The 26,321-nt window shown below is 44.7% G+C and overlaps 1 protein-coding gene and 1 pseudogene across 1 annotated transcript; one reads left to right on the top strand and one right to left on the bottom strand.

Annotated features, from left to right (window-relative positions):
- The first annotated feature begins 8,816 nt into the window (after nucleotides 1-8,816).
- On the top strand, nucleotides 8,817-15,496 carry LOC124675621 (abnormal spindle-like microcephaly-associated protein homolog). The gene is made up of 17 exons (XM_047211687.1): nucleotides 8,817-8,973; nucleotides 9,299-9,743; nucleotides 9,847-9,929; nucleotides 10,090-10,203; nucleotides 10,280-10,468; nucleotides 10,945-11,010; nucleotides 11,569-11,625; nucleotides 12,111-12,227; nucleotides 12,339-12,455; nucleotides 12,525-12,632; nucleotides 12,715-12,862; nucleotides 13,106-13,285; nucleotides 13,371-14,216; nucleotides 14,299-14,540; nucleotides 14,624-14,752; nucleotides 14,891-15,077; nucleotides 15,267-15,496. Exons 1-17 carry the CDS (start codon nucleotides 8,833-8,835, stop codon nucleotides 15,494-15,496), a joined length of 3,399 nt encoding a protein of 1,132 aa, XP_047067643.1. The 5' UTR covers nucleotides 8,817-8,832.
- Nucleotides 15,497-20,260: 4,764 nt separating this feature from the next.
- On the bottom strand, nucleotides 20,261-24,660 carry LOC124672609 (annotated as a pseudogene).
- Between the last annotated feature and the right edge of the window lie 1,661 nt (nucleotides 24,661-26,321).

The raw sequence follows: 26,321 nt of genomic DNA, 5'->3' as shown, positions 1-26,321 counted from the left end.
GGGGCCCGCGCCGCCCTATGGTGTGGGCCCCTCGTCAGCCCTCCGACTCCGCCCCTTCCGCCTACTTAAAGCCTCCGTCGCGAAACCCCTGATGCGAAAAACCACGATACGGAAAACCTTCCAGAGACGCCGCCGCCAATCCCATCTCGGGGGATTCTGGAGATCTCCTCCGGCACCCTACCGGAGAGGGGATTCATCTCCCGGAGGACTCTACACCGCCATGGTCGCCTCCCGAGTGATGAGTGAGTAGTTCACCCCTGGACTATGGGTCCATAGCAGTAGCTAGATGGTTGTCTTCTCCTCATTGTGCTTCATTGTTGGATCTTGTGAGCTGCCTAACATGATCAAGATCATCTATCCGTAATACTCTATGTTGTGTTTGTCGGGATCCGATGGATAGAGAATACCATGTTATGTTAATTATCAAGTTATTACATATGTGTTGTTTATGATCTTGCATGCTCTCCGTTATTAGTAGAGGCTCGGCCAAGTTTTTGCTCTTAACTCCAAGAGGGAGTATTTATGCTCGATAGTGGGTTCATGCCCGCATTGACACCTGGGACAGTGACAGAAAGTTCTAAGGTTGTGTTGTGTTGTTGCCACTAGGGATAAAACATTGGCGCTATGTCCGAGGATGTAGTTGTTGATTACATTACGCACCATACTTAATGCAATTGTTTGTTGCTTAGCAACTTAATACTGGAAGGGGTTCGGACGATAACCTGAAGGTGGACTTTTTAGGCATAGATGCAGTTGGATGGCGGTCTATGTACTTTGTCGTAATGCCCAATTAAATCTCACTATACTTATCATGACATGTATGTGCATTGTTATGCCCTCTCTATTTGTCAATTACCCGACTGTAATTTGTTCACCCAACATGCTTTTATCTTATGGGAGAGACACCTCTAGTGAACCGTGGACCCCGGTCCATTCTTTAATACTTGAAATACAAATCTGCTGCAATACTTGTTTTACTCGTTTTCTCTGCAAACAATCATCTTCCACACAATACGGTTAATCCTTTGTTACAGCAAGCCGGTGAGATTGACAACCTCACCTGTTTCGTTGGGGCAAAGTACTTTGGTTGTGTTGTGCAGGTTCCACGTTGGCGCCGGAATCTCCGGTGTTGCGCCGCACTACATCCCGCCGCCATCAACCTTCAACATGCTTCTTGGCTCCTCCTGGTTCGATAAACCTTGGTTTCTTTCTGAGGGAAAACTTGCTGCTGTGCGCATCATACCTTCCTCTTGGGGTTCCCAACGAACGTGTGAAATACACGCCATCAAGCATATTTTCTGGCGCCGTTGCCGAGGAGATCAAGACACGCTGCAAGGGGAGTCCCCACTTCTCAATCTCTTTACTTTGTTTTTGTCTTGCTTTATTTTATTTACTACTTTGTTTGCTGCATTATATCAAAACACAAAAAAATTAGTTGCTAGTTTTACTTTATTTACTGCCTTGCACGCTATATCAAAAACACAAAAAAATTAGTTACTTGCATTTACTTTACTTGATTCATCATGTTTCCTTTTAATTTTACCACAAAAAACATACCGGTAGGACGCGGGTCTATCATTGGGAGGAACAATATAGAAGAATTCTTCAGTCATGTTAGTACCGTTGAAGATTTTGAAGATAGACACTTGGTAGAACTTGCTCCTACTTATGAAATTGCTGCTGCTGCTTTAGTTCGCATGTTGGAAACTAAATTTGTTAATCTCAATCCTATAATCCAACACATGTTTCTTACACTTGGTGATTTGGAAGAGGGGGAAAAGAAAGATTTTGTTTTAGAAACCCTTCTTAGAGAATTTGGTGGTCTAGCAAGAGAGGCTAGAAAGGTCTTTGCTAAATTTAATATGCTTGGTTCTCATACTAATTTTGTTGGTCTCCTTGAAAAAATGGACATGGATAGAATAAGGTACACTAATAATGCTAATGATGGTGGGGAGATCAAAGCACCAATACCATGTAAACTCCTAGCTATGAATGATGCACTAGAACATAACTATGCTTGGCTTGTTCCTGAAAATTTGTTCGATGAGAGTAGCAAGTCCAAGACTAATGAAAAGGGAGACGCTGAAACTTATGTATCCAATATACTATGCATGGTTGAGAAAACTCCAAACCCCGCTGTAGATGCACCACCCTTCGATAACACTTGAGTTACACTTTCTGCGCCTAGCTGAAAGGCGTTAAAGAAAAGCGCTTATGGGAGACAACCCATGTTTTTACTACAGTATTTTTGTTTTATATTTGAGTCTTGGAAGTTGTTTACTACTGTAGCAACCTCTCCTTATCTTAGTTTTATGTTTTGTTGTGCCAAGTAAAGTCTTTGATAGTAAAGTAAGTACTAGATTTGGATTACTGCGCAGTTCCAGATTTCTTTGCTGTCACGAATCTGGGTCTACCTCCCTGTAGGTAGCTCAGAAAATTAAGCCAATTTACGTGCATGATCCTCAGATAAGTACGCAACTTTCATTCAATTTGGGTATTTTCATTTGAGCAAGTCTGGTGGCCTAATAAAATCCATCTTTACGGACTGTTCTGTTTTGACAGATTCTGCCTTTTTATTTCGTATTGCCTCTTTCGCTATGTTGGATGAATTTCTTTGATCCATTAATGTCCAGTAGCTTTATGCAATGTCCAGAAGTGTTAAGAATGATTGTGTCACCTCTGAACATGTTAATTTTTATGGTGCACTAACCCTCTAATGAGTTGTTTCGAGTTTGGTGTGGAGGAAGTTTTCAAGGATCAAGAGAGGAGTATGATGCAATATGATCAAGGAGAGTGAAAGCTCTAAGCTTGGGGATGCCCCGGTGGTTCACCCCTGCATATTCTAAGAAGACTCAAGCGTCTAAGCTTGGGGATGCCCAAGGCATCCCCTTCTTCATCGACAACATTATCGAGTTCCTCCCCCGAAACTATATTTTTATTCCGTCACATCTTATGCACTTTGCTTGGAGCGTCGGTTTGTTTTTGTTTTTGTTTTGTTTGAATAAAATGGATCCTAGCATTCACTTTATGGGAGAGAGACACGCTCCGCTGTAGCATATGGACAAATATGTCCTTAGACTCTACTCATAGTATTCATGGCGAAGTTTCTTCTTCGTTAATTTGTTATATGGTTGGAATTGGAAAATGCTACATGTAGTAACTCTAAAATGTCTTGGATAATTTGATACTTGCCAATTGTTGTGCTCATGTTTAAGCTCTTGCATCATATACTTTGCACCCATTAATGAAGAAACACTTAGAGCTTGCTAATTTGGTTTGCATATTTGGTTTCTCTAGAGTCTAGATAATATCTAGTATTGAGTTTTGAACAACAAGGAAGACGGTGTAGAGTCTTATAATGTTTACAATATGTCTTTTATGTGAGTTTTGCTGTACCGTTCATCCTTGTGTTTGTTTCAAATAACCTTGCTAGCCTAAACCTTGTATCGAGAGGGAATACTTCTCATGCATCCAAAATACTTGAGCCAACCACTATGCCATTTGTGTCCACCATACCTACCTACTACATGGTATTTATCCGCCATTCCAAAGTAAATTGCTTGAGTGCTACCTTTAAAATTCCATCATTCACCTTTGCAATATATAGCTCATGGGACAAATAGCTTAAAAACTATTGTGGTATTGAATATGTACTTATGCACTTTATCTCTTATTAAGTTGCTTGTTGTGCGATAACCATGCTTCGGGGACGCCATCAACTATTCTTTGTTGAATATCATGTGAGTTGCTATGCATGTCCGTCTTGTCCGAAGTAAGAGAGATCTACCACCTTAATGGTTGGAGCATGCATATTGTTAGAGAAGAACATTGGGCCGCTAACTAAAGCCATGATTCATGGTGGAAGTTTCAGTTTTGGACATATATCCTCAATCTCATATGAGAATAATAATTGTTGCCACATGCTTATGCATTAAAGAGGAGTCCATTATCTCGTTGTCCATGTTGTCCCGGTATGGATGTCTAAGTTGAGAATAATCAAAAGCGAGAAATCCAAAATGCGAGCTTTCTCCTTAGACCTTTGTACAGGCGGCATGGAGGTACCCCATTGTGACACTTGGTTAAAACATGTGCATTGCAAAGATCGGTAGTCCAAGCTAATTAGGACAAGGTGCGGGCACTATTAGTATACTATGCATGAGGCTTGCAACTTGTAAGATATAATTTACATAACTCATATGCTTTATTACTACCGTTGACAAAATTGTTTCATGTTTTCAAAATAAAAGCTCTAGCACAAATATAGCAATCGATGCTTTCCTCTTTGAAGGACCATTCTCTTTACTTTTATGTTGAATCAGTTCACCTATCTCTCTCCACCTCGAGAAGCAAACACTTGTGTGAACTGTGCATTGATTCCTACATACTTGCATATTGCACTTGTTATATTACTCTATGTTGACAATTATCCATGAGATATACATGTTACAAGTTGAAAGCAACCGCTGAAACTTAATCTTCCTTTGTGTTGCTTCAATGCCTTTACTTTGATTTATTGCTTTATGAGTTAACTCTTATGCAAGACTTATTGATGCTTGTCTTGAAGTACTATTCATGAAAAGTCTTTGCTTTATGATTCACTTGTTTACTCATGTCATTACCATTGTTTTGATCGCTGCATCCACAACATATGTTTACAAATAGTATGATCAAGGTTATGATGGCATGTCACTTCGAAATTATCTTTGTTATCGTTTTACCTCGCTCGGGACGAGCGGAACTAAGCTTGGGGATGCTGATACGTCTCCGACGTATCGATAATTTCTTATGATCCATGCCATATTATTGATGATACCTACATGTTTTATGCACACTTTATGTCATATTCGTGCATTTTCTCGGAACTAACCTATTAACAAGATGCCGAAGAGCCGATTGTCTGTTTTCTGCTGTTTTTGGTTTCAGAAATCCTAGTAACGAAATATTCTCGGAATTGGACGAAATCAAGACCCGGGGTCCTATTTTGCCACGAACCTTCCGGAAGACCAAAAGGGATACGAAGTGGGGCGACGAGGCGCCGCCACCATAGGGCCGCGCGGCCGGAGGGGGCCCGCGCCGCCCTATGGTGTGGGCCCCTCGTCGGCCCTCCGACTCGCCCTTCCGCCTACTTAATGCCTCCGTCGCGAAACCCCCGATGCGAAAAACCACGATACGGAAAACCTTCCGCAGACGCCGCCGCCGCCAGTCCCATCTCGGGGATTCTGGAGATCTCCTCCGGCACCCTGCCGGAGAGGGGATTCATCTCCCGGAGGACTCTACACCGCCATGGTCGCCTCCGGAGTGACGAGTGAGTAGTTCACCCCTGGACTATGGGTCCATAGCAGTAGCTAGATGGTTGTCTTCTCCTCATTGTGCTTCATTGTTGGATCTTGTGAGCTGCCTAACATGATCAAGATCATCTATCCGTAATACTCTATGTTGTGTTTGTCGGGATCCGATGGATAGAGAATACCATGTTATGTTAATTATCAAGTTATTACATATGTGTTGTTTATGATCTTGCATGCTCTCCGTTATTAGTAGAGGCTCGGCCAAGTTTTTGCTCTTAACTCCAAGAGGGAGTATTTATGCTCGATAGTGGGTTCATGCCCGCATTGACACCTGGGACAGTGACAGAAAGTTCTAAGGTTGTGTTGTGCTGTTGCCACTAGGGATAAAACATTGGCGCTATGTCCGAGGATGTAGTTGTTGATTACATTACGCACCATACTTAATGCAATTGTATGTTGCTTAGCAACTTAATACTGGAAGGGGTTCAGACGATAACCTGAAGGTGGACTTTTTAGGCATAGATGCAGTTGGATGGTGGTCTATATACTTTGTCGTAATGCCCAATTAAATCTCACTATACTTATCATGACATGTATGTGCATTGTTATGCCCTCTCTATTTGTCAATTGCCCGACTGTAATTTGTTCACCCAACATGCTTTTATCTTATGGGAGAGACACCTCTAGTGAACTGTGGACCCCGGTCCATTCTTTAATACTCGAAATACAAATCTGCTTGCAATACTTGTTTTATCGTTTTCTCCGCAAACAATCATCTTCCACACAATACGGTTAATCCTTTGTTACAGCAAGCCGGTGAGATTGACAACCTCACTGTTTCGTTGGGGCAAAGTACTTTGGTTGTGTTGTGCGGGTTCCACGTTGGCGCCGGAATCTCCGGTGTTGCGCCGCACTACATCCCGCCGCCATCAACCTTCAACGTGCTTCTTGGCTCCTCCTGGTTCGATAAACCTTGGTTTCTTTCTGAGGGAAAACTTGCTGCTGTGCGCATCATACCTTCCTCTTGGGGTTCCCAACGAACGTGTGAAATACACGCCATCACCCTACAGGAATTCTCCTCCACCACCACCACCACGCCGTCGTGCTGCTGCGATTCCGAGGGGATCTACCACCTCCGTTGCCCGCTGGAATGGGGAGAGGAAGGACGTCATTGACACCGTACGTGTGACCGAGTACGGAAGTGCTGCCGGATTGCAGCACTGAAAGGATCGTCTTCATCAACCACGAGATCAGATCTCGTTAAGGCTTTGGCTCTACGAGGGTTAGTTTCTCATCTATATCGTTGCTTCGATCTCATAGATTAGATCTTGGCTTTTCCATAGATTGGATCTTGGATTTATTCGTCTTTGCGATAGAATTTTTTGTTTTCCATGCATCGAACCCTACAAGAAGAAGACGAAGGCGTCGGGCACACGAGGCCCCAAGTGGACACCTCTGGAGGATCAATGTCTCTGCGAGTCGTGGTCGACGGTGAGGCATGACTCCATAATCGACGCCAACCAAAAGTACGAGAAGTATTGGGCGAGGATCAAGGCTGAGTTCGATGAGCGCAAGCTGATCAACATCGACTACAACAAAGTGACAATGAAGATGAGCCAAAAGACAATATCGACGCGATGGACCATCATCTAGACGTTAGTGAACATGTTCCATGGGTTCCATCATGAGATCGAGACTAGAGGCGACATCGGCATCGACGTCAGCCAAAAGGTACGACTCTTTCTTAGATAATCTGTAGCGCCTACATTTTGTTCAACGAAATGATTGTGTTTCCTTTGGTTAGTTCGACAAGGCCATGGATATGTACCGGAAGTTCTTGGAAGGGAATAAGTCGTTCGCGCTGATGCATTGCTATAGCAAGCTCAAGAAGAACCACAAATGGCAGTTGACACGTCTTTCCTTGTCGAAGGGGAAAGACGCCATTGATCTAGATGCGCCACTAGCAACATTGGCAGGGTGTCCTATCGGCACCAAGGCTACCAAGGCCACCTTGGCCGACGCTGCGTCGTCCGAGAAGACGCAGGCGTCGATCACGCAATGCCTCGTCGAGGTCTCCTCGACCTTGCTCTCCCGCGACAAAAAGGCCGACGAAAGGTGGGCGGCGCTGCTCAAGAGGCAAGAGGAGAAGATGGAGGTCAAGAAACGCAAGGACGACATGTCCCTGCTAGGAGCGTCGACAGAAGGAATGTCTCCCCGAACGCGGGCATCACACAACTTCTTCAAAGGCCAGATCCTCGACGACATCGAAGCCAAAATGGCGGCGGCCCAGGCAGCGGCAGCAACCCCAACCCCGGAGGAAGAGCCGGCAGACGCGTCTGCGACAACATCTGCTAGTACACATGCGTCGGCCTCTGCCTCGGCGTCTGCGACACAACATGCACACCGGGCATATCACGACGAGTTCGTCGTGATCGACGGGCCTACGTCGACTCATGATGCATCGTCGGCGTCGGCATTGCCCAACCCCTTCCCCTTTTTCTAATTTTTACATCGGCCTGTAATATGATCGCGCACCAAGTATTTTGATCGTCGCTACTCTGATCGCGACGACTTCGACGAGAACGATCTCTTTTGAATGCAAACTATTTGAATTTCTGATTAGGGACGGTGTTTGGGAGAAGCGGCTGGGAGCGACGTTCTTCAAACGCGACACGAATAAAACACGTCCCCAAACGCTCGATCCAATATCGTTTGAAGGACGGTTTGGGACGCGACTAGAGATGTTGTTTAACATGAACTTCCCCAAGCACAGGTCCAAGGAGATTGAGCAGACGAGGGTTCATTTTGAAATACGACCGTTCGTCCTCCACCAGCAATTTGCCGCTCAAATCACCCAAAACCAAAAGCAACTGCTCCCCCACAATCCCCGCTCCTCGCCGAGCCATCCCGAAATCCATGGAAGCTCTCGCCACCCGCTCCAGAACCTTCTCTCCCGGTTGATAAGGCCCCCATCTCCTTCTCCACAGTAGAAGATTTCCTCCCCACCGCCGCCATGAGCCGCCGCGAGCTCACCGGCACCGCCTCCCCCTTCCGCGACGTCTCCAACCTCCGCACCCCGAAACCCAACCCCAACCCCAAATCCCCCTCCCCGCTCTTCTTCACCGCCTCCAACACATCGCTCCCCGCCCCCACCCCCACGCCCCTCGCCCGCAGCCGCAGGAGACCCCTCGCCGGCGCCGCCACCCCGACGCCCCTCGCCCGCAGCCGCAGAAACACCCTCGCCGGCGCCGCGACCCGCACGCCGCTCGCCCGCCGCCTCCGCGCGCTCGAGCTCGACCAGTCGCGCTCCGCCCGCCGCGCCGAGTCGGGCCGCGAGCGCGCCCTCCGCGCCTTCGCCGCCTCCGCCTCCTCATGGCTCTCGCTCCTGCTCCGCAACCCCTCCGCCTGCGGCTGCTCCCCTGCCGCGTCCGCCACGGCCACGCACGCACCCGTCCCGCGCAAGCGCGGTGGCGAGCGGGTGCTCGGGAGCAGCCCGAAGCGGCGCCGTGGCGGCAGGGATCCTTGCGTGGAGAGGAGGAAGGCGATGACGCCTGCTATGGTGGCCGTGCTACGGGAGTCCCTCAGGGAGGTGTGCAGCTTGGAGGATGTGGAGCAGAGGATGGGCAGGTTCATGAGCGCCCACGCGTGCCAGGAGGTGCTCCTCATGATGTGCCAAGTTTGCAAGGTGCGCATTTTTTTCTACTAGGGATTTTATTATTCTACCGACTACCGACTAATAACGGGCTCATTCCAACATCCGTTCAAACCATCACCATTTTAGATCATTTCAGCATAGGTCAAGTTAGTTGAGTTACCTGGCGTGCCCACATAATTTAGCTTTGAGATTGGCGGTGTCTCTACATACTCTGTAGATGTCCTATCTCTAGTCGTCCGTATGGTATTTTAACACTGTGATTTTAATTTACTCCACTTACATTTTAAACTTTTCAGCTGACTTCCAGTCAGCACCACCATTGACAATCTAACAAGTAGTGTATTTTTCCTTGCAGAACATTGATGAGAGAAGACTCAAGATGAAAGCACATTGCCCTATCGCTACTGATCTTAGGCTGAAAGAGAATGCGACTAGAGTTTTCATGTGTTACAATCCAGAGTGGCTCAGGATAGGCTTACATATTGTCCTTGGGGGTGATGCCTTGGTACAGAGTGGATCCTGGAAACTGGACAAGGAGCTGAAACTTCTTCTGGAGAAGCAATTGTTTTGTCAAAACATGCCTCCAAAAACTTTTGCTCGCAACAACAGAACAGGTTGTACTGAAGCATCAGGCAACATCATACTGAAAAGAATGTTTCTGCTTGTCGCTGCCCTAGACAGAGCGAAAATGGAAAGTGCACTGCCTCTCAAATCTGGAATCGATAGCCTTGATGATGGTGGATCCCCTCCATTGTTTTGTCACAAAGCCCACATAAAATCTAGCCGGCAAATTGTTCAGGGTAAGATAGCTGAATCCATCTAATTCCGGTTAATTTTATTCGTGAACCTGCATGTATTTTGCTCAACCGCTCATGACTTCTTTTACTTATTCCTGAATTGTAGAGTCTTTGGCTGAGGCAATGCATGGAGAAGGTGATCTCCTTATGCATCTATCAACAATGGGATACAAACTGAATTACGAGCAGGTATGGTAATAGCCAGTGTTACCGTGCTATCTAAAACTATGCAACAAATAATCTTAGAACATTAACTATAGACCATACTGCTGAACTTTGACATTTTGTGTTTTCATTACAAGTTTCCTTTGAATATTTGGTGTTTTTTCTAACTATGTTTCCTTACCAGCTTGCTCTGTCAGAGTATGACTTCACTATAAGAAATTTATTTGAAGATCTCCAGGATGGCATAATTCTTTGTAGGGTTGTTCAGCTCCTGCTTTCTGACGCATCGATTATTTCGGTATGCATTTACTTACCTCACACGAGCTAGATGCTTACTTCCATTGGATTTAAAGTGACATCATGCTTTATTTCAGCGAGTGATTGCTCCGTCAGATACACATAAAAAGAAATTGCAAAATTGCACCATGGCTATCCAGTATATCAAGCAAGCTGGGGTTCTATTATCTGATGCAGATGGAGTCATAATTTCAGCAGAAGACATTGCTAATGGCGACAAGGAACTAATTCTTTCGTTGATATGGAATATCTTCATTCGTATGCAGGTTAATCTAAACATGCTGTTCAGTATCGCGTTAATGTGTTATTCAATGTTGAAGATTTTACTGTTACATTGCACCTTTCGTTTGTATTAAAGATCTAGAATATTGGATTATTCGATGTTCTGTTTTGTTTTTTCGATCACTTCATTGGTGTATTACAATAGGGATATGCTGTACTTGTGAGCGCTATGTTCTTCCCTTAGTCTAAATAGTTATCTGATAACTGTTACTTGCCTAAATCAGAAGGGTTGCAGGAGCAATTTCCTACTTGGTGAGAAAGCGCAATCTTTAATCCTTTGGTCCTTCTGTTGTGGTATTTTTCTTACTTAATGAATAATGGCACAAACATCTACAATTTTTCCCTACGGTATCCTGCACTGTGTAGACTAATTTGCTGTTGTACCTCGTGAGAAAAAGTTATGTTGCAAGTAGTGCATAAATTCTATTCTTCAAATATATAACCCTGTGCTCTTGTGCAGTTACCCTTGCTGGTAAACAAAACTTCACTAGCTCGTGAATTATCCAGGTTAAAAGCACCGACACTGGTGAGTTTCTTGTACTCGGGAGATCACATATTGTTATTTCCCTTAATCTTTTGTTATTCATTTTTGGCATAATAAGTAGCACCCTATTTTCATCGCGAAAAGGTAGCACCCTACTACACATGATTGCAAGGTGTGGTTCCTTTAGAGTTTAGTAAATCGGTCCTTATTGAACAATGTGTTGTATCTGGTTGTTGTTTCCATCAGACTTCAGACTGAAATGCTGAATCATGTGGTTTACTTACTCGTGTAATTGTACTAAAAGATGGCCTCTTTTCTCAGTAAACTATTGCGGTAGCCTGCACTAAGAAAAAAGCTATATCAACTTTGTTCCACTACACTTCACATTGAAGTTTCAACACTAAACAGTCATAACTCTGTGCGTTGCACTGGCAGAAATGGGACAAGGCATATGTGTTTTGCAGTAACAATGCAATATTGCTCAACTAACAGACAAAATTTCCATAATAATGACATATAAATCTGCTTCTGTATTTGTGATTTTATTGGGAACAATATTAATTCATTGTTTCATGAGGTGTTCTACTTCTTTCATTTCAGGAACAATCAATCTCTGAGACCAAGTCGCACATGGGCTTGCTTTACGATTGGATTCAGGTAGGTGTTATTGTTCTCTTTCTATGTTGCCCATTTGCTCAAATGTGCAGGTCAGTCTGTACCACATACCACCAAGATTAAATTGTTAGCTCCTTAACTACATGTGATATGCCCTCGAAAATACTATTTTGTGCATGATCCCAGTATGGATGAACATCCATAAATACATTTTTTCAGAGTGTCCTTGCATTTGTAGGATGCTCCCATTCTCATTTCTGTTGAAAGTAGTTTCATATTGTCTATTTTCATTTGCACATGATATAGCTAATTTGCATGCTGATGGCATTCCCTATCTCATATGTTTTGACTTCTTAGCTCATATATAACACCTTATTTCGTTTAATGTTTCGTACTTCCGTTACCACCACACACTGTAACCACTTGAGCGTACTACTCTTCAACAAAAATGGTTTTAACTTTACAACCTCTCTGGCTATCAGACTTGTTTGTGCGATTTATCTACATTTTTCATTGTTTGTTTGCAGGTGGTAGGTGCAAAATATGGCATAAGTGTGGAAAGTTCCTCTCAGATTGACAGGAGAGCGCTGAACTATTTAATAAGTTACTATTTGAACATTAGCATTCATGGCTGTCCCCTGAAGGTTGTCCTTCAGTTCCGTCAAATCCTTCTGCTTCATTGTCAATTCATTCAATCATCTTTATGTTTATTTTTTGTATATTATGTGCTCATTTTTCTTTATGTTGACTGTTAGGAAACATTTTCTGATTGTCGAAAGGAACTGTTCAGTTGCCACGAGCAAGATACTTCCACTGATATCATGAGCTTTCCATCTAGGAAAATAGGAAAAATTCTTGGAGACTTTCTTCAGGTAGTATTTTATTCATTTGGACCATTATCAGGTGTATGTGTTCTCATGTTTTTTCTGCAATATATGCAGGGTTTTCCAGCTAGTGACATCTTAGCCAATGATGTATTATTTGATGAAAAGGGTGCAATAGTTTTAACTGCACTCCTATGTTCACATCTGACTAATGATAAAAGATTGGTAATCTTTCTTTCACATTTTTCTCCTTTTGTTTCTGTTCAGCATGCATGAAACACCTACATTGACAGACTAATCTGTATAGGAGCAACTACGGAATTTTATAAATGCGAGATTGGACTACCAAAGCGTGCAGAATAAAGTTTCTGCTGCAATTATATCTCCAAGAAAGAATGATGTGAAGTATCAACCCCCTCAGACAGATAACACAGATGATTCATGCAGGAGACAGGGTTTGTCCTTTATCGCTGCATTTGGTTGTTTTGTTGTTACATTGAACAAGAGGAAAACTGCCACTTTTAAAGGATATAACTAATTAATTTTTTTCACATATACTTTGAGAAAGTAGTAGTCGCTGTATTTTCTGCTGCTGGAAAAAAATCTTCGAGGTTTACATAGTTTGACTGTTTCTAGCTGTGTTAGCAACATAAGATTTTTTCTGCAAACAAGTGAGATTCATGTTACTATTTCTCCAGAGCGGGCTGCTACTACTATACAAACTCAAATCAGACAAATGATTGCAAAGAACAAATATCATAAGCTTAAGACATCAATATCTATCCTGCAAGGTGCTATAAGAGCTTGGTCAGCTGTTAACATGATAAGCAAGTATAGGTGTCTAGCAGCCACCCTCTCTACTCACTGGCGATCAGATGGTACATTTCCCTTACTAATTGCTCACTATATATGCACATGTTTTGCACCATAATTGTTAACGCTCAACTATTCATTTGTTTTCAGGAGACTACAGCAGATATTTTAATTTCATATCAGAAAGGCATAGATTTGTTCGAATGAGAAGATCTGCCATTGTGATTCAGCAGGCTGTTAGGATTTGGATTAGGGAAAGGAATAGGTCTGAGAACATTGAGCTTTTTGAAAGCCATGAATTCTTGGATACTACAGCTTCGTCGAAAAGCCATTGCATAGAAATGTACCATGGTGAGATTGAAACCATAGCTTGCAAGGATGCGGGTGCCTCAATAGCTTCTGCTGCCCCTCAATGCCTTGATGAGACGGAATGTACAGACTCAACCACCATTCTGCAGCTTGGCGACCAATACAGTAACTATGTAGCTCCTGCCATTCAGCTCTGCAACAGTGGGCATGAGTTTGTAGCGTCTCCTAGTCCTCATAGCAAGAGCGGCTCCATAAATACTGTAACTAAGCACCTATTTGAAGATGAGACTGCAAACATTGCATCAGACACTGAACTTGTGTACAAGGATGACGTGGACTGTGGAAGCAATATTTCTTGTGGAGCTTCATTCCAGCATGAACGGCCTGTATCTGCCCAGCTCGATTTCTTACTTTGCAAAGACGGAATGGCTGCTCGAAAGATACAGTTTGCATATAGAAGATTTGTACAGGATAGATCCTCAAGAATGTCTGCTGCAACTAAAATTCAGAGCCACTGGCGTGGTTTCACCATGCGGATCTGTTTCAAAAGGCAAGTTGAAGCTACCATTGCCATCCAATCTGTAATAAGACAGAACTTGTGCAGCTGGGCTTTTCACCAGCATCACGATGCTGCAATAGAAATTCAGCGTATTGCCAGAGGACATTTCGCTAGAAAGAGGCTATTGGGTTAGTATGTAATTCGCTAACTCTTGCTCTTGATGCGTTCTTATTGACTACTGACTGGCACTAACTGGAACTACTCATGCAGGTTCTGTACTGCAAGTCTACTCTACCCTTTTTACACTTGACCAAAGTCAGCATAAAAGATTTCACCAAAGTGCTGAACTAAAAATTGTGGTGTACTCAGCTTTAAGGCTACAAAGATGGTGGAGGAAGGTCATATTACACCAGTCTATCAGAAAATCAGCCATTGCAATTCAATCCTCAGTTCGTGGTTGGTTAGCTCGTAAACAAGTCAGACAAATTACCTCCTGTATCTGTCTCATTCAAGTATGTGTGATATTTTGCTTCTTTCTAGATTGGATAGTAACATTTTAATGTGGGAAAGGTATATATGACCACTCAATTTGCAGAGATGGTGGAGAAAGGTTCTGTTTCTTGAATCAAGGAAACGAGCTGTGACTGCTATCCAGTCCCATGTTCGTGGTTGGATAGCACGACGTGCATCTATTAGAAAAAAGAAGTGTATTACTATTATTCAGGTCGTGAACGATATCCGATCATATGATTCTGTTACATAAGGGCGCTTTTTTGTGTGATAGATATAGCAAACACTATTCAAGTTCCCTTTCATATGATACTCCAGTTTAATTTGACATACAACCAACTCACCTTTGCAGTCCTATGTCAAAGCCTACCATGTGAGGAAAGCTTCAAAGCAAGAAGTTGCTGATATAAGGTCTAGAATACAGAAGACTTCCAAACAAGTTGATGACGACATGCGCCTCAGTAGGCTAATTTCTGCACTGTCGCATATCACTGGCTGTAGGAGCATCAGCAGCATTCGACAAACCTGCACAAGATTAAGTAAATATATGTTCTTTAAGTTTACCTTTTCAAGTTCTTCTCTAACCTGATTTCATGTCACTGTTGTGTTCTTTGTTTCATACTATCTTCCTTGACATTCTTAGGACCATACTGTTTTCTGATCCTTTGCTGGGCACTTGCTTCAGGAGTTCTGTGGTTTTCACTGTATATGTACCTTTTCTCCTCTAGGGACTGCTACAGAGCATTCTGAGAAGTGCTGTGAGACACTTGTCGGTGCTGGTGCTGTAGATATTCTGCTGAAGCAAATCCCTAACCTGAACCGTGGGATGCCTGACCAGGAAGTCTTGAAGCAAGTACTCTATACACTGCAGAACATCGCAAGATTCCCAAATCTTCGACCGATTTTAGTGAACAACCCACAGTTGGTAACCACTATCTTCCAGGAGCTTCTGAGGTAATTTCTCACAGTATTCAGTTCAGTTCTCAACTATCCGTAAGTACTTTTCTGGTCTTCTATTTTTTTTGAAACAGTGGGAGAGATTACCGTTGCATTTTTCGGTTTTGTGTTAGTTAGTTAGTTAGTTAGTTAGGGCATGTATGGTTGGTGCCTACACATGCCACACCTTTTTGTGCCAAATGTGTTGCAAATCACAGCTTATGTGGTGAGCAAATATTAGGGCACACTTGTGGCAATAAATCCTATGTATGACATGTGGTAGGGTGCTAAGGGTGGCATGCCTAACCTTTGGCGTGGCAAGTTGTGGCTTTAATGGCATACACCCCCTTGCCTGCTAGCGAATTCACCTGGCATGATTACACATAAGTGCTGCCAGATTGATACTGATTTGAAAATTGAGCTCCTTTTGTTCTGATTCGCAGCATTGGAAAACATGGGCTGCCTTATAACCTGTATTTCCTGACATGATATCTCTCTGTCAATGCCCTCAGGAACAAAGGTGAAGTGTTCTTCATCGCATGTGGTATTTTGAAGAAGCTGTGCGAGTCCAAAGAAGGGCGTGAGACCGTTGGGGCCCTGCGGCACCACATAGGAAGGCTGGGCAGTATGGTGCAAGACCTTGAGAAGAAGGTGGAGCTCGACAAGAGGTACAGAACATCCTTGCAAACATAATATTGAAACAGAATATGGGTGGACCATCCTTTTTTGTGTTTCACTGGCTTGACTGAGGGCTTCTCTTGTATCTGCAAGGCGTGGTCGCACTGGAGCCCGTAAGGAGGACAATTTGCGCCGGCTTGGGGAGGCTGCCACCCTCTTCCACTTTCTCACAGACGACCTATCATCTGTTTAACCTAAAAGGCTATACATCTAGTCTAGTTTACGTAAAAAGCCTTAGTTTCTGGAAGCGACTGTAGTCCGCAGGTAGATCTCGTAGACTGGTTGTTTTGTGCTAGTCGTGTGAGGATATGAGCATCAGCTTGATGTGCGTGACGTAGTGTCTTCTGATTGGAAGGCCAAAATAATGGATTGTATGTTCTGACTCGTTTCTTGACTTGACTTTCCCCGCTCGTTTTGCTTACACTTTAGGAGCTATTCCGTCTGTTTATGTTTCACCGAATATATAAAATTATGATGGATCTGAAGAAACTTACTTGGTGTTGTAGATGCTGATATAATTTTCTATGAAGTTGATCAAAACTGCAATTATTTATGTTACAACTTTTTTTTTGAAGGAATGCCTGGTGGTGCTTTATATTGAATAGATACGATAGTTACATAGTGTATCACAGAAGGTAAAATGAACCCCGGAGGATCACCATCACAGAAGTGTTCTTAGCTACATGCGCCACCTAGTTTGCAAATCTGGGAGAGCACTGAAAAGTGTCCCTCATCGTGCTTAAGCCTTCAGAAAGCATTTCGCCATAATTGGAGAGTATGGACTGCACTCCATGCATACCAAAGTACTCCGTTCAAAAATAAGTGTTAAACTTTTTCTACATACGAATGTATATACAACTAAAATGGAAACACCTATCTTACGACGGAGGTAGTACTCCTTAGGGTCTTTGTTTGGTATTAGAATTTTTATGGAGATTAGTGGGTACAATCCCAACTAAACTACAAATCTTCACTTGCTAATAAATGTATGTTCGGTTGTACTGTATTGGACTAGTTTGATTACCACTTTTCTCCAAATCTTAGTGTATTTTTTTCTAATGTCCAATACACTACTAAATGCATGTTCGGTTGTAGTGGAATTTTGTGAAGATTTAAGAAGATAGGTTAAAATAAGGGTTTCACCAAATCACTGTAAAGGGTTATCCCCACTGGTCCTACAGACACTCAGAGCATCTCCACTCGGCGTAATTCGGCCCAGTCGCGCCCCCGGTTCCTCGTTTTCGTCCGGATTTGGGCCTAAATTCATCCGGCGATCCCACGCCATCCCCGGCCCCCCGGAGAGCGCTCGGGGACTCCGGACGAAACGAAAGCGCGGGAAATACCGAGGAAACTTCCCACGCGTCTGGTGGCCCCAACTTGTCGGCGAGAGAAACCGATCGTCGTCCTCATCGCATTGTCTTCCGCGCGCTGTAAAAGCCTGCCGCCGGTCTGCTTTTGCCGGCCACGCGGCGAGTTAATGTCGTCGTCTTCCGCGCACGCATCGTCTTTCGCGCGCAGTAAAGGCTGCCGCCGATCAGCTCGCCGCGGACGCGTCGCATTCCACGCGGCATTAATCCCCCGCGCCGGCCCGCGCCTATATACGCCGCTCCGCTCGCCGCGAGGCGTACCCCGTGCTCCACTCTCCCTCCACTCTCCCTCTACTCTCCCGATGTCGTTCTACGACGACGACGGCGCAGCCAACAACGGCTTCCCCCGCCGGTCGCTCCACGCGTGGGAGGGGCACCTCCTCCACCAGGCGGGGTACCCCTGCCCGCCGGACACGAGGCCTCCAGGCGGCGGGTGGCGGCTCAGTGCTGGCGGCGTACCAATCCTGCCGCCGCCTCGGGGCCACGCCCTCGACGTCGCCATCGAGGAGGCGCGGATGATCATGACGGACGAGAAGCGCGCCGAGCCGCGCCACCACCCCGACAACTACACGGCGTGGAACTCCTACTTCCTCCAGCGGTGGGAGCGAGAGCTCGCCTCATACGACGGCCCGCCGCCTCCGCCTCCGCGCAACAACGCCGCGGGCCGCCGACGTTGGTGGAGCGCGCCGGATAGGACGCTGGCGAACGTCCTCGAGCACATCGAGGGCGGCAACTACCCAGTGCTCACGATGCCCCCGCATCGAGGGCATCGGCGAGCCGCCGCCGGGGAAACGTCTGGCAGCCACGGCGCATGGCTGCCAGCTCGTCGTCTTCCGGATCGGCGCCGATGTCATCCTTGGCGCCGGTGAAGAAGGAGGCGACGTCGCCTTCGACGCCGGCACGCGTGAAGAAGGAGCCGGCGTCTCCGCCGCCGACCAGAGGGCGCAGCAGCGGCGCCCTCGTCATCCGCGACCAACCCTCGCAGCTCGGGCGGAAGAGGAAGGCGGCGAAGAAGGAGGACGCCGCGGCCGCCACCAACGCCGCCGCAAACGAGGCTCGCCGAGGAGGAGGCGAAGCGGGCGGAGGACGCCGCCGTGGCGGAGGCGATCGCCGGGTCGCTCAACGACCCGGTGCCCGCCGACAACGCCCTCCCGAGGACGCCGCCCGGCGTGGTCGAGGCGCGACCGGGAGCGCGAGGAGGCGGAGCGGCCAGCGGCGCGCTCGGACCTGGCCGCCGCACGCCAACTCGCCGCCCGCGCCGCTCCAACCTCCGCCCGCGCCGCTCGAACCGCCGACGACGACGTCGCGCTCTACCGCCGTCCTGCGACATCTCCATCCGGCCTCGATGTCCCCTTCGTCGACCTCGAGTCCTCCGACGACGAATGGTACAAGCCATCCCCGGGGTGGGGAGACACCGGCCAGGGCAGCAGCAGCCAGGCCGCGCAGCCGAAGGTCGAGGACGACGGCTCCGACGACGACGGCGGCGACTACACGGTGTTCTACCGCCATTTCGGCATGTAGAGCGCCGTGTTTTAAAATTAGCATTTGAATTCCCCTAGCCGAATTCGAAATATAGTCGAATTCGGCCTCTATGTATGAACTCCGCCCGTTATATGATAAATATCATTAAATTTAGTCTATATTCGCCCGTTTTTAGCCGTAGTTTGTCAAGTTTCCGTTTTTCAAATTTGCATCGTCGACTTCGCCTGGGCACGCGGCTGGGAAACTACTCCTCCCCACACCAAATCTTCCTCCAATCCAGATGAAAATTTCGCCGGATTTAGGCGTGGAGAGCGCCAACGAATGGGGATGCTCTCACTACCAAACAACTCCAAAGAATAGCAAGGGCTTCGGCGGCGGATGCACATAGGAGTGTGCATGCCATTCCGGCGATGGCCTCACCTGGTTATATGTAACACAGCCGCGAATTTTTTTTAAGATAGTACGATTTGTTTTCATCATTTTTACAAATAATACATTTAAAAAAAAAATCAAAACTAAGATTCGGTCGGCTGGCCAGCTGCCGATCGACTGGCTACCGACCATGGGTACTTGGTATCACGGCTGGTCGGCCACTAGTCTGCCGATCGGTGCCTGATAGGACGCAAATTTTAAAATCACGTATTATTTGTGAAAAAAACAAAAAAAATAACGTATTATTTTTTAAAAAATCGCTAACACTGCCCCCGCTGCGGAACTGACCCATCCATGTGAAAAGAGGCATTAATATTAGGCTTGTAAGAGCCATGTGCTGGTTTTACTTACTCCGCTCCGTCTCATAAAACATATTGGAGTTTTACCTAAATTTAGATATATCTAAACACTAAATAGTACTCCCTCCGGTCTCTTTTAATTGACTCAGATTTAGTACAACTTCGTACTAAATTTGAGTCAATTAAAAAAGAACGGAGGGAGTATCTACATACATCTGAATTTTGATGATCTTAGATATGTTTCACGGGACGAAGTGAGTACAACTATTGATGAGGCGCAGATACCATCTTACAAACCAGTTAATTAAAGAATTTCAAGATTAGCTATTCAGATAAAAGAACGTTGACAAGATCTCGTGAAGCAGTCTGATTTTTATATTTTCAAACTCTGTTTTTCGTACTTGCCATTCATTAAAAGTAGTGCCTATGCTATTTTTGTCAAAAAATGAGAACAAACAAGATTGGTCATGAACTCTGCAGATTGCAGGTTTATGTTTTTCACTAGACCGTTGGCTCCACAAGTCCCCATCACTGAATTAGAATTATTATTGAACAATGTGTTTGCCCATATAAGGGCAGTTCTGGCCCAAAAATGTTTCTGGTTAACATTACATTTGGGTCGATAATATACATACATAACAGAACAAAATGATCTATTGTACATATGCACCACCTAGCTAGGCCCTAAGTCATACCTTAGTAGTTCACCCTGCTTATCAACCTCTGCCATCAGCTAGACACTGAACGTCCCTCAGAAGAAAAGAGCTAGACACTCAACAATAGAAGAGAAACATCATACTACTAATGCCCTCAAGGGTCAGTCTGCCATTCATTTGCGTCAACTGGATTCCAGGTTGAATGGCTGCACTAGTTGAGCAGACCTTCGCCTCCGCTTTCCTTCAGGAGTCAGTCTTACTGCCGTCTTAACCAATACCTTGCCATTCTTGCCATTTTTATGTGGCTGCTTCTTGGAGGACTCTGGTTGCGCCAGAGAGGGTTCACCGTCTTCACCACAACTTCGTTGAGGAGACTTGACTCTCTTGCGTGCGAAACGTGCCTCCATTTCTGGTCTTCGGTTCGAACCAATGAGCTTTACGTGGAACGGATTAGCAGCTGTGTAACAGACTAATTCATTAGTAACTTGTCCTTTGTCCAGATCAACACTTCTGCCGTTCACCTGAAACATGAGCGAAGCTCAGTAGATGCTAGGTGTCACTCCATTATGCAACTGCAAAGATAAAGGGGGTTACCAGCTGGAGAAGGGCAGAGAATGTTCTTGCAACCTCGAACTTTTCTTTGCCACTAACAATCTGACTGAATGATGCAGTCCCTGTATCAGCTCTTAATGAGAGCTTGTCAATGATATGCTCACCATATAATCCAATATCAAAAGGTGGATTTTCATCCTGAAAAGGCATGAAATATAGAAGCGGTGAGCGGGACGTAAGTTCATATATGCAGACAAGCTAGCAGCTCAATGCAACCAAACCTGCACTTCCAAGGCATGCTCTATTCGTTGTTTCCATGTTGAAACTCGTGCATCCAGCTCGGTTTGTTGTTCGGCCTCAGCTATGTTAGCAAGGAGAAGATCCTATTGAGAGGTATCCATGTTAGTTTTGAAAGTTGACGAGATAAGCAAAAAAACTAAAAGAAACAAATCAAAATTAGCCATTATCATTTGGAATTCTCTCTTCAAAACTTTTTTAACAAAATCCATGCTTTAATGACTTCGTGAAGAAGTCCATGGAAATTTATCCATTACCAGAAAACATAAAACCCTTAAGATACTAAGTCGTGTTTAGAAGGGCACAATGGCTGAACAAACAGTGCCTAAATTGCTCTGCGGTATGGGATAAAAGAAACATCTGTGATAATCGCCATGCATAAGCTTGACTAGTTGTCTGGTTCAGTCAGGCGCAACAAGCACTTCTTCAAGTCGCACCAGAGTAATGTAATACTGATGTGCCAAGAACAAATCAGGCAATCAGCCATCAAATTCATTCAATCATATCACTTATCTATTAGGGGACCACTACAAGAAGCCTATTGCACGCCTTAACCACCGAATATATGAAAAGTGAAGACACGTGAAATAAATAAGCAACCTAGCATTTTCTAAAAACAAGTTTAGCACCATATTTATGAACATCAATTTATGAATCATGTTGCGCGCGTGCACACACACACACACAAAGGTTCAGTAAATTTCAAAGAGAAAGTGGTACTTCAGATTTACCAGATGTGACCGACACATATCAGCAAGGCTTTTTCCTTCCGGGATCTCCTGTGTAACCGGAACATCCACATTCTAGATTGAGATATAATAAGCATGTCAGGTTACCAAATTATTGGTTGAATGAACACAGCAACCAACTAATACAAAACTAAAGAAGATGAACCTTATCCGAATATCTTGGACTGTCAATCTCAGTGTCATAATTCGGTATATTATCTGCCTCGGCATTACTATCGGAATCATGTACATAATTATTAGGCTGATTTTCTTCTTCGGGTTGGTGATGTTCTTCTCCGGATTCAAATGACATCCTAAGCTGCAATTTTGACAGGTAGCAACAAGTTAACTAAAATGGAAATATCTTACATGGCTACTGGGAATATCACTTTTTTGCAACAATTCAGAATACCTTTTCGTAAAGAGGTACTGATTGAGAAGCATGGGGGTTTTCCTGCTGAGACATTTGTACTTCAAAAGATTTTGTTAGTTCAGGACTAACAACACCGTCAATCTTTGCCACAGGAAATACAGATGCAAGAGTTTTCTTCTTTGGTGCGCCAATAACTTTCCTTGAAAAACCTTTCACTGTTTCAAACAAATCAGAAAAGGAGATTCAATAAACAATTACTGAAGATAACATATAAGGAAATAAATCAGCTTTGTCTGGAAACAACATCTTCCGATACCTCTCTTATAAGGTTTGATCTTCAGGTTGCTAGGTTCATGCGGATCCAGTAACTCATATGGGTCCTCGTCATCAGAACCACTGTCAGGATCTGGGCACCCAGTATCTTCGTCATCATGCTGGGACATGCTTGGACCAGGAATATCAGGCTCAAAAGGATGATCAAAAGGATGACCAGACCAATCGCCAGGATTTACATTGGGGTCCAAGATATTATCATGACTATGACCTGCAATTTCTGGGACTTTCCCAGGGGTTGGAGCTTTCCCAGGGGTTCGTCTACGAGCAGTACCCCCGATCTTACATTTGGAGAAGCAAAGACATTGTTTCTGGTTTTAGATGGTGCTGAGCCACCTCTATAAGCCGGAATATCTTCTTTGCCTGATTCTTTTCCTTGCAAAAAGTCCAAAACAGCTGGTGCATCACGTGGATCCAGCAGCAGGAAATCGCCATAGAAACCACATGTGGCTAACTGCAATAAATAAATAACTAAGACTAGTCAAGTACTTCAGTATAGCAGCACATGTTATCAGTCCCAAGTGCAAGTAAAGGAATATAACATTACCAAATAGGAATCCAACTCGCTCGCTTCGCTATCAACGCCATCTCCTTCAAACACCAACAGATTTGCTGGCGGCCTCACAATTTTTCTTCGCAAATCATCTCGGTCAAGATTATTGTCCAAAGTGGTCCTCGATTCCGCTGGTAGTTTAGAAGGGAGAATATAGGTTTAACTTTGTGCCATTCAAAGTAAGGATCTGGCTGGTATAACCTTAGAATGTGCAGTTACCTGGGACATTGTCTAACCCCGCAAACAAATCATCTTCTTTGTTGGCGGCAGTGCTAGGATCATTTTCATTTGTTTCAACAGAAGCCTTTTCTTGTTGATCTTGCCTGGTACAGTTGAAATGTTTTAGATAATTTGCAGGTGAACTGAAAAAATGCACTAGGGGTGACCAAAGGGGCATGTGCAAGGCAATAATTGGCAACCGTCCAAACAAAGGCCAATATTTTGTCCATGGCCAAGAAATTTGAATGGTACATATATACACAAACAAAACATACCAGAGACAAGCCAAAACTAACAGATTCTACTAGGGTATCTAGCGGACACCAATAGTTGTTTCTGCACTCTTACTTCAACAAGCCAAAACAAACAAGCTCTACTAGGGCATCACTGTCTGGCAGTTTGGGGCACATTTGAAGCAAGATATGCAATGTTCGAGTATATATAGGCAAGGTAGCATACGGTAGATGATGTAAGAGAAAACTGATATATCCTTACTTATTCTGCGAGAGAAATTCCAGCGCATGTAGCACCAAGGAGTAGAGGTACTCCACCTTGCGGCTGTAAACTTGAACTGATCCTTGGATCAATAGCGCCGCTGCACACGAATGGACCATAAAAAAACAGCGCAGGAGAAGGGTTTACAAAAAAGAAAGTAACTCTTCTAGTGCAAAAGAAACCTGATTTAGTTTTAGTGTCGAGAAACCTTGGGAAAGAAAGAAAGGAGAAACCACTGACGAATGAAATTCCAGGTTTTCTAAGCGCCTTAGGGGGAAAAAAACCATAAACCCATCTAAAAAGAAGCTGCTTTCGTCAAAGATTACTCGAGCAGAATACAAAAACCACCCAGAAATCACAGCTCCACAGATTTCGACCTCCATCCACAAGCAAACTAGCCACAAGAAAAGAAACAAAAAATGAACTTTCTACCGTCCCAATTTCGAACCTTTTTCCCAAAACCTGGCAGCTTGCGCAACAATCTGTTAAAGAAACCCAACTGGTTGGCCGCAAGAAATCCAGAGCAGCGCACCTTCGGCAAAGTTGAAGTTGTAGGCCCCGTCCTCGCCGGAGATCTCGCCTGAGCAGATCTTGAGGAGGTAGTCCTCGAGGCTCTTGGCGACGTCCACCTCCCAGTTGGACTCGGGGTCCCGGTTGGCCTGCAGTATGGGGAACCTCCCCGCGCTCGTGCTCCCCTCCCCGCCGCCGCCGCCGTCCTCCATGGCTCGCCGCTCAGACAAGGAAGCTACTGGGCGCGGAGAGGCATTCGGTGGGTTGGAATCCCTAGAGGCGTGGACCGCGCGAGGTGAGGGTGCTTGGAAGCGTGGAGCGGAAGGGGAAGGAGAAGCACAGGGGGCTAGGGTTTGGTTTGGGAGGGGATTGGGGAATTTTTGGATTTGGTAGCACTCCCGCTCGGTGGATTTGGAGCGGCGGGATCTGAGTTTTGGTGAAGAGAAGAGCCGTTGTGCGGTTTATGAAACAAACGAGGACTATAGGGAGAAAGTGCCAAAGCACCTTGGTTTTTTGCACTAGCCAACCACTTGCAGAGAGGAAAACGCTTTGTCCCTGTGACGCTGCCCTGCTTTCCCTCCCTCACCAGCTAGTACCATTTCCTCGCCGGCGCCCGAGCGAGCCCCTCCAACTAAAAACTCCACATAAGGCCTCTTTTAATTCATATAATATATGATAGGAAAAAAATAGTACTCTAGGAAAAGCAAAGGGTTGGGATGTCATGCGCATTTAAATCATGTGGAAAGCTAAAGTGTGTTTGATTGTATAAAAAAAATCCATGAGGTATGATCTAATGGTTATTTTCTTATAGTATTTACACAACAAGTTTCTATAAATCAAACAACTTATGTAGAAAAAAATCCACTGAATCCAAATCCTACACAATTCTTTTATAAATTCTTTATATCTAAAGCTTGAACCTCGACGAATTTAATGGATGACTCATCCGTTTAGCTCGGCTCATTATAGTAATAAATAAAGCTAAATAACGATTTTAGCTCGATACCATTAATAAGCTAAATGAGCAAGCTAGCGAGTCTTGTGAGCACCTGTTAATAAGCTCTTGTCTAGCTATTCAACTTGGACCAACGAAACTGCTTATGCATAGCTTGTTTTGCTAGCCAAATCCTGATGATCAACTAGTATGGTTGGCTAATACATGTCAGCATGTACCATGTTGCTACACTCATACATTATTAATACATGTATGTACTACTTAACCTATTAGCAAAAAAAATTGATGATCTTAACGAGCATATCATGACCGCTCGCGAGCACATAACGAACAGAGCCAAGCAATGATTTTAGCTAACGAGTTTAATGATCTGAGCTTAACGATCACAAGCTTAACGAGTCGAGCAGCTCGAGTCCAGCCTTCCAGCACAGTGAGCTCACCACCCCAAGTATTTCGCAATGAAACCACATAGCGGTAATTTTATCAGTTTATTAGGATCTATTTGGACACACATTACCTTACAATAAATATCATAGTTTGTCAAAACCTTGGCGAGCAACACTAGAGTTTAGAGACACTACCTTCATTTGGGACGAGGCAAAAGCTAGACTATTTCATTAATTCAAAAGAAGAAATTTAATCGATCAATTAGCAAAAAATGAAGAAAATAACAAATACAACAAGGACTAAGCCCACCTGAACAACACAGACAAGAGGCTTCATGCATGCCATGCCCAAACATCACACCACAAGGATCATGTCGGTTTTCCACCAAAGCCGAAAAGAAATGTTGTGGCTGCTATGGAAGAAGTAGACACACAAGCGCTTCAACAAATATGAAGAAGCCAGCCCTCCAGAAGAGTTGCGCCAACGTGGGCAACCACGTCAAAAGTTCGACACCCTCAACACTTCCAAAGT

The sequence above is a fragment of the Lolium rigidum genome, chromosome 7 (assembly GCF_022539505.1).
Source record: "Lolium rigidum isolate FL_2022 chromosome 7, APGP_CSIRO_Lrig_0.1, whole genome shotgun sequence".
NCBI classification, from domain to species: Eukaryota; Viridiplantae; Streptophyta; class Magnoliopsida; order Poales; family Poaceae; genus Lolium; species Lolium rigidum.
Note: the sequence above shows the minus strand (reverse complement) of the source record. Positions and strands in the feature narration are given on the sequence as shown.

Excerpts from the sequence above, each read along its gene's own strand:
- LOC124675621 (XM_047211687.1), top strand. The coding sequence starts at position 8,833 with ATGACGCCTGCTATGGTGGCCGTGCTACGGGAGTCCCTCAGGGAGGTG. Across the intron at positions 9,744-9,846 it reads TAGCCGGCAAATTGTTCAGG|AGTCTTTGGCTGAGGCAATG; the intron begins GTAAGATAGCTG and ends CCTGAATTGTAG. Across the intron at positions 14,541-14,623 it reads CCTGTATCTGTCTCATTCAA|AGATGGTGGAGAAAGGTTCT; the intron begins GTATGTGTGATA and ends CTCAATTTGCAG.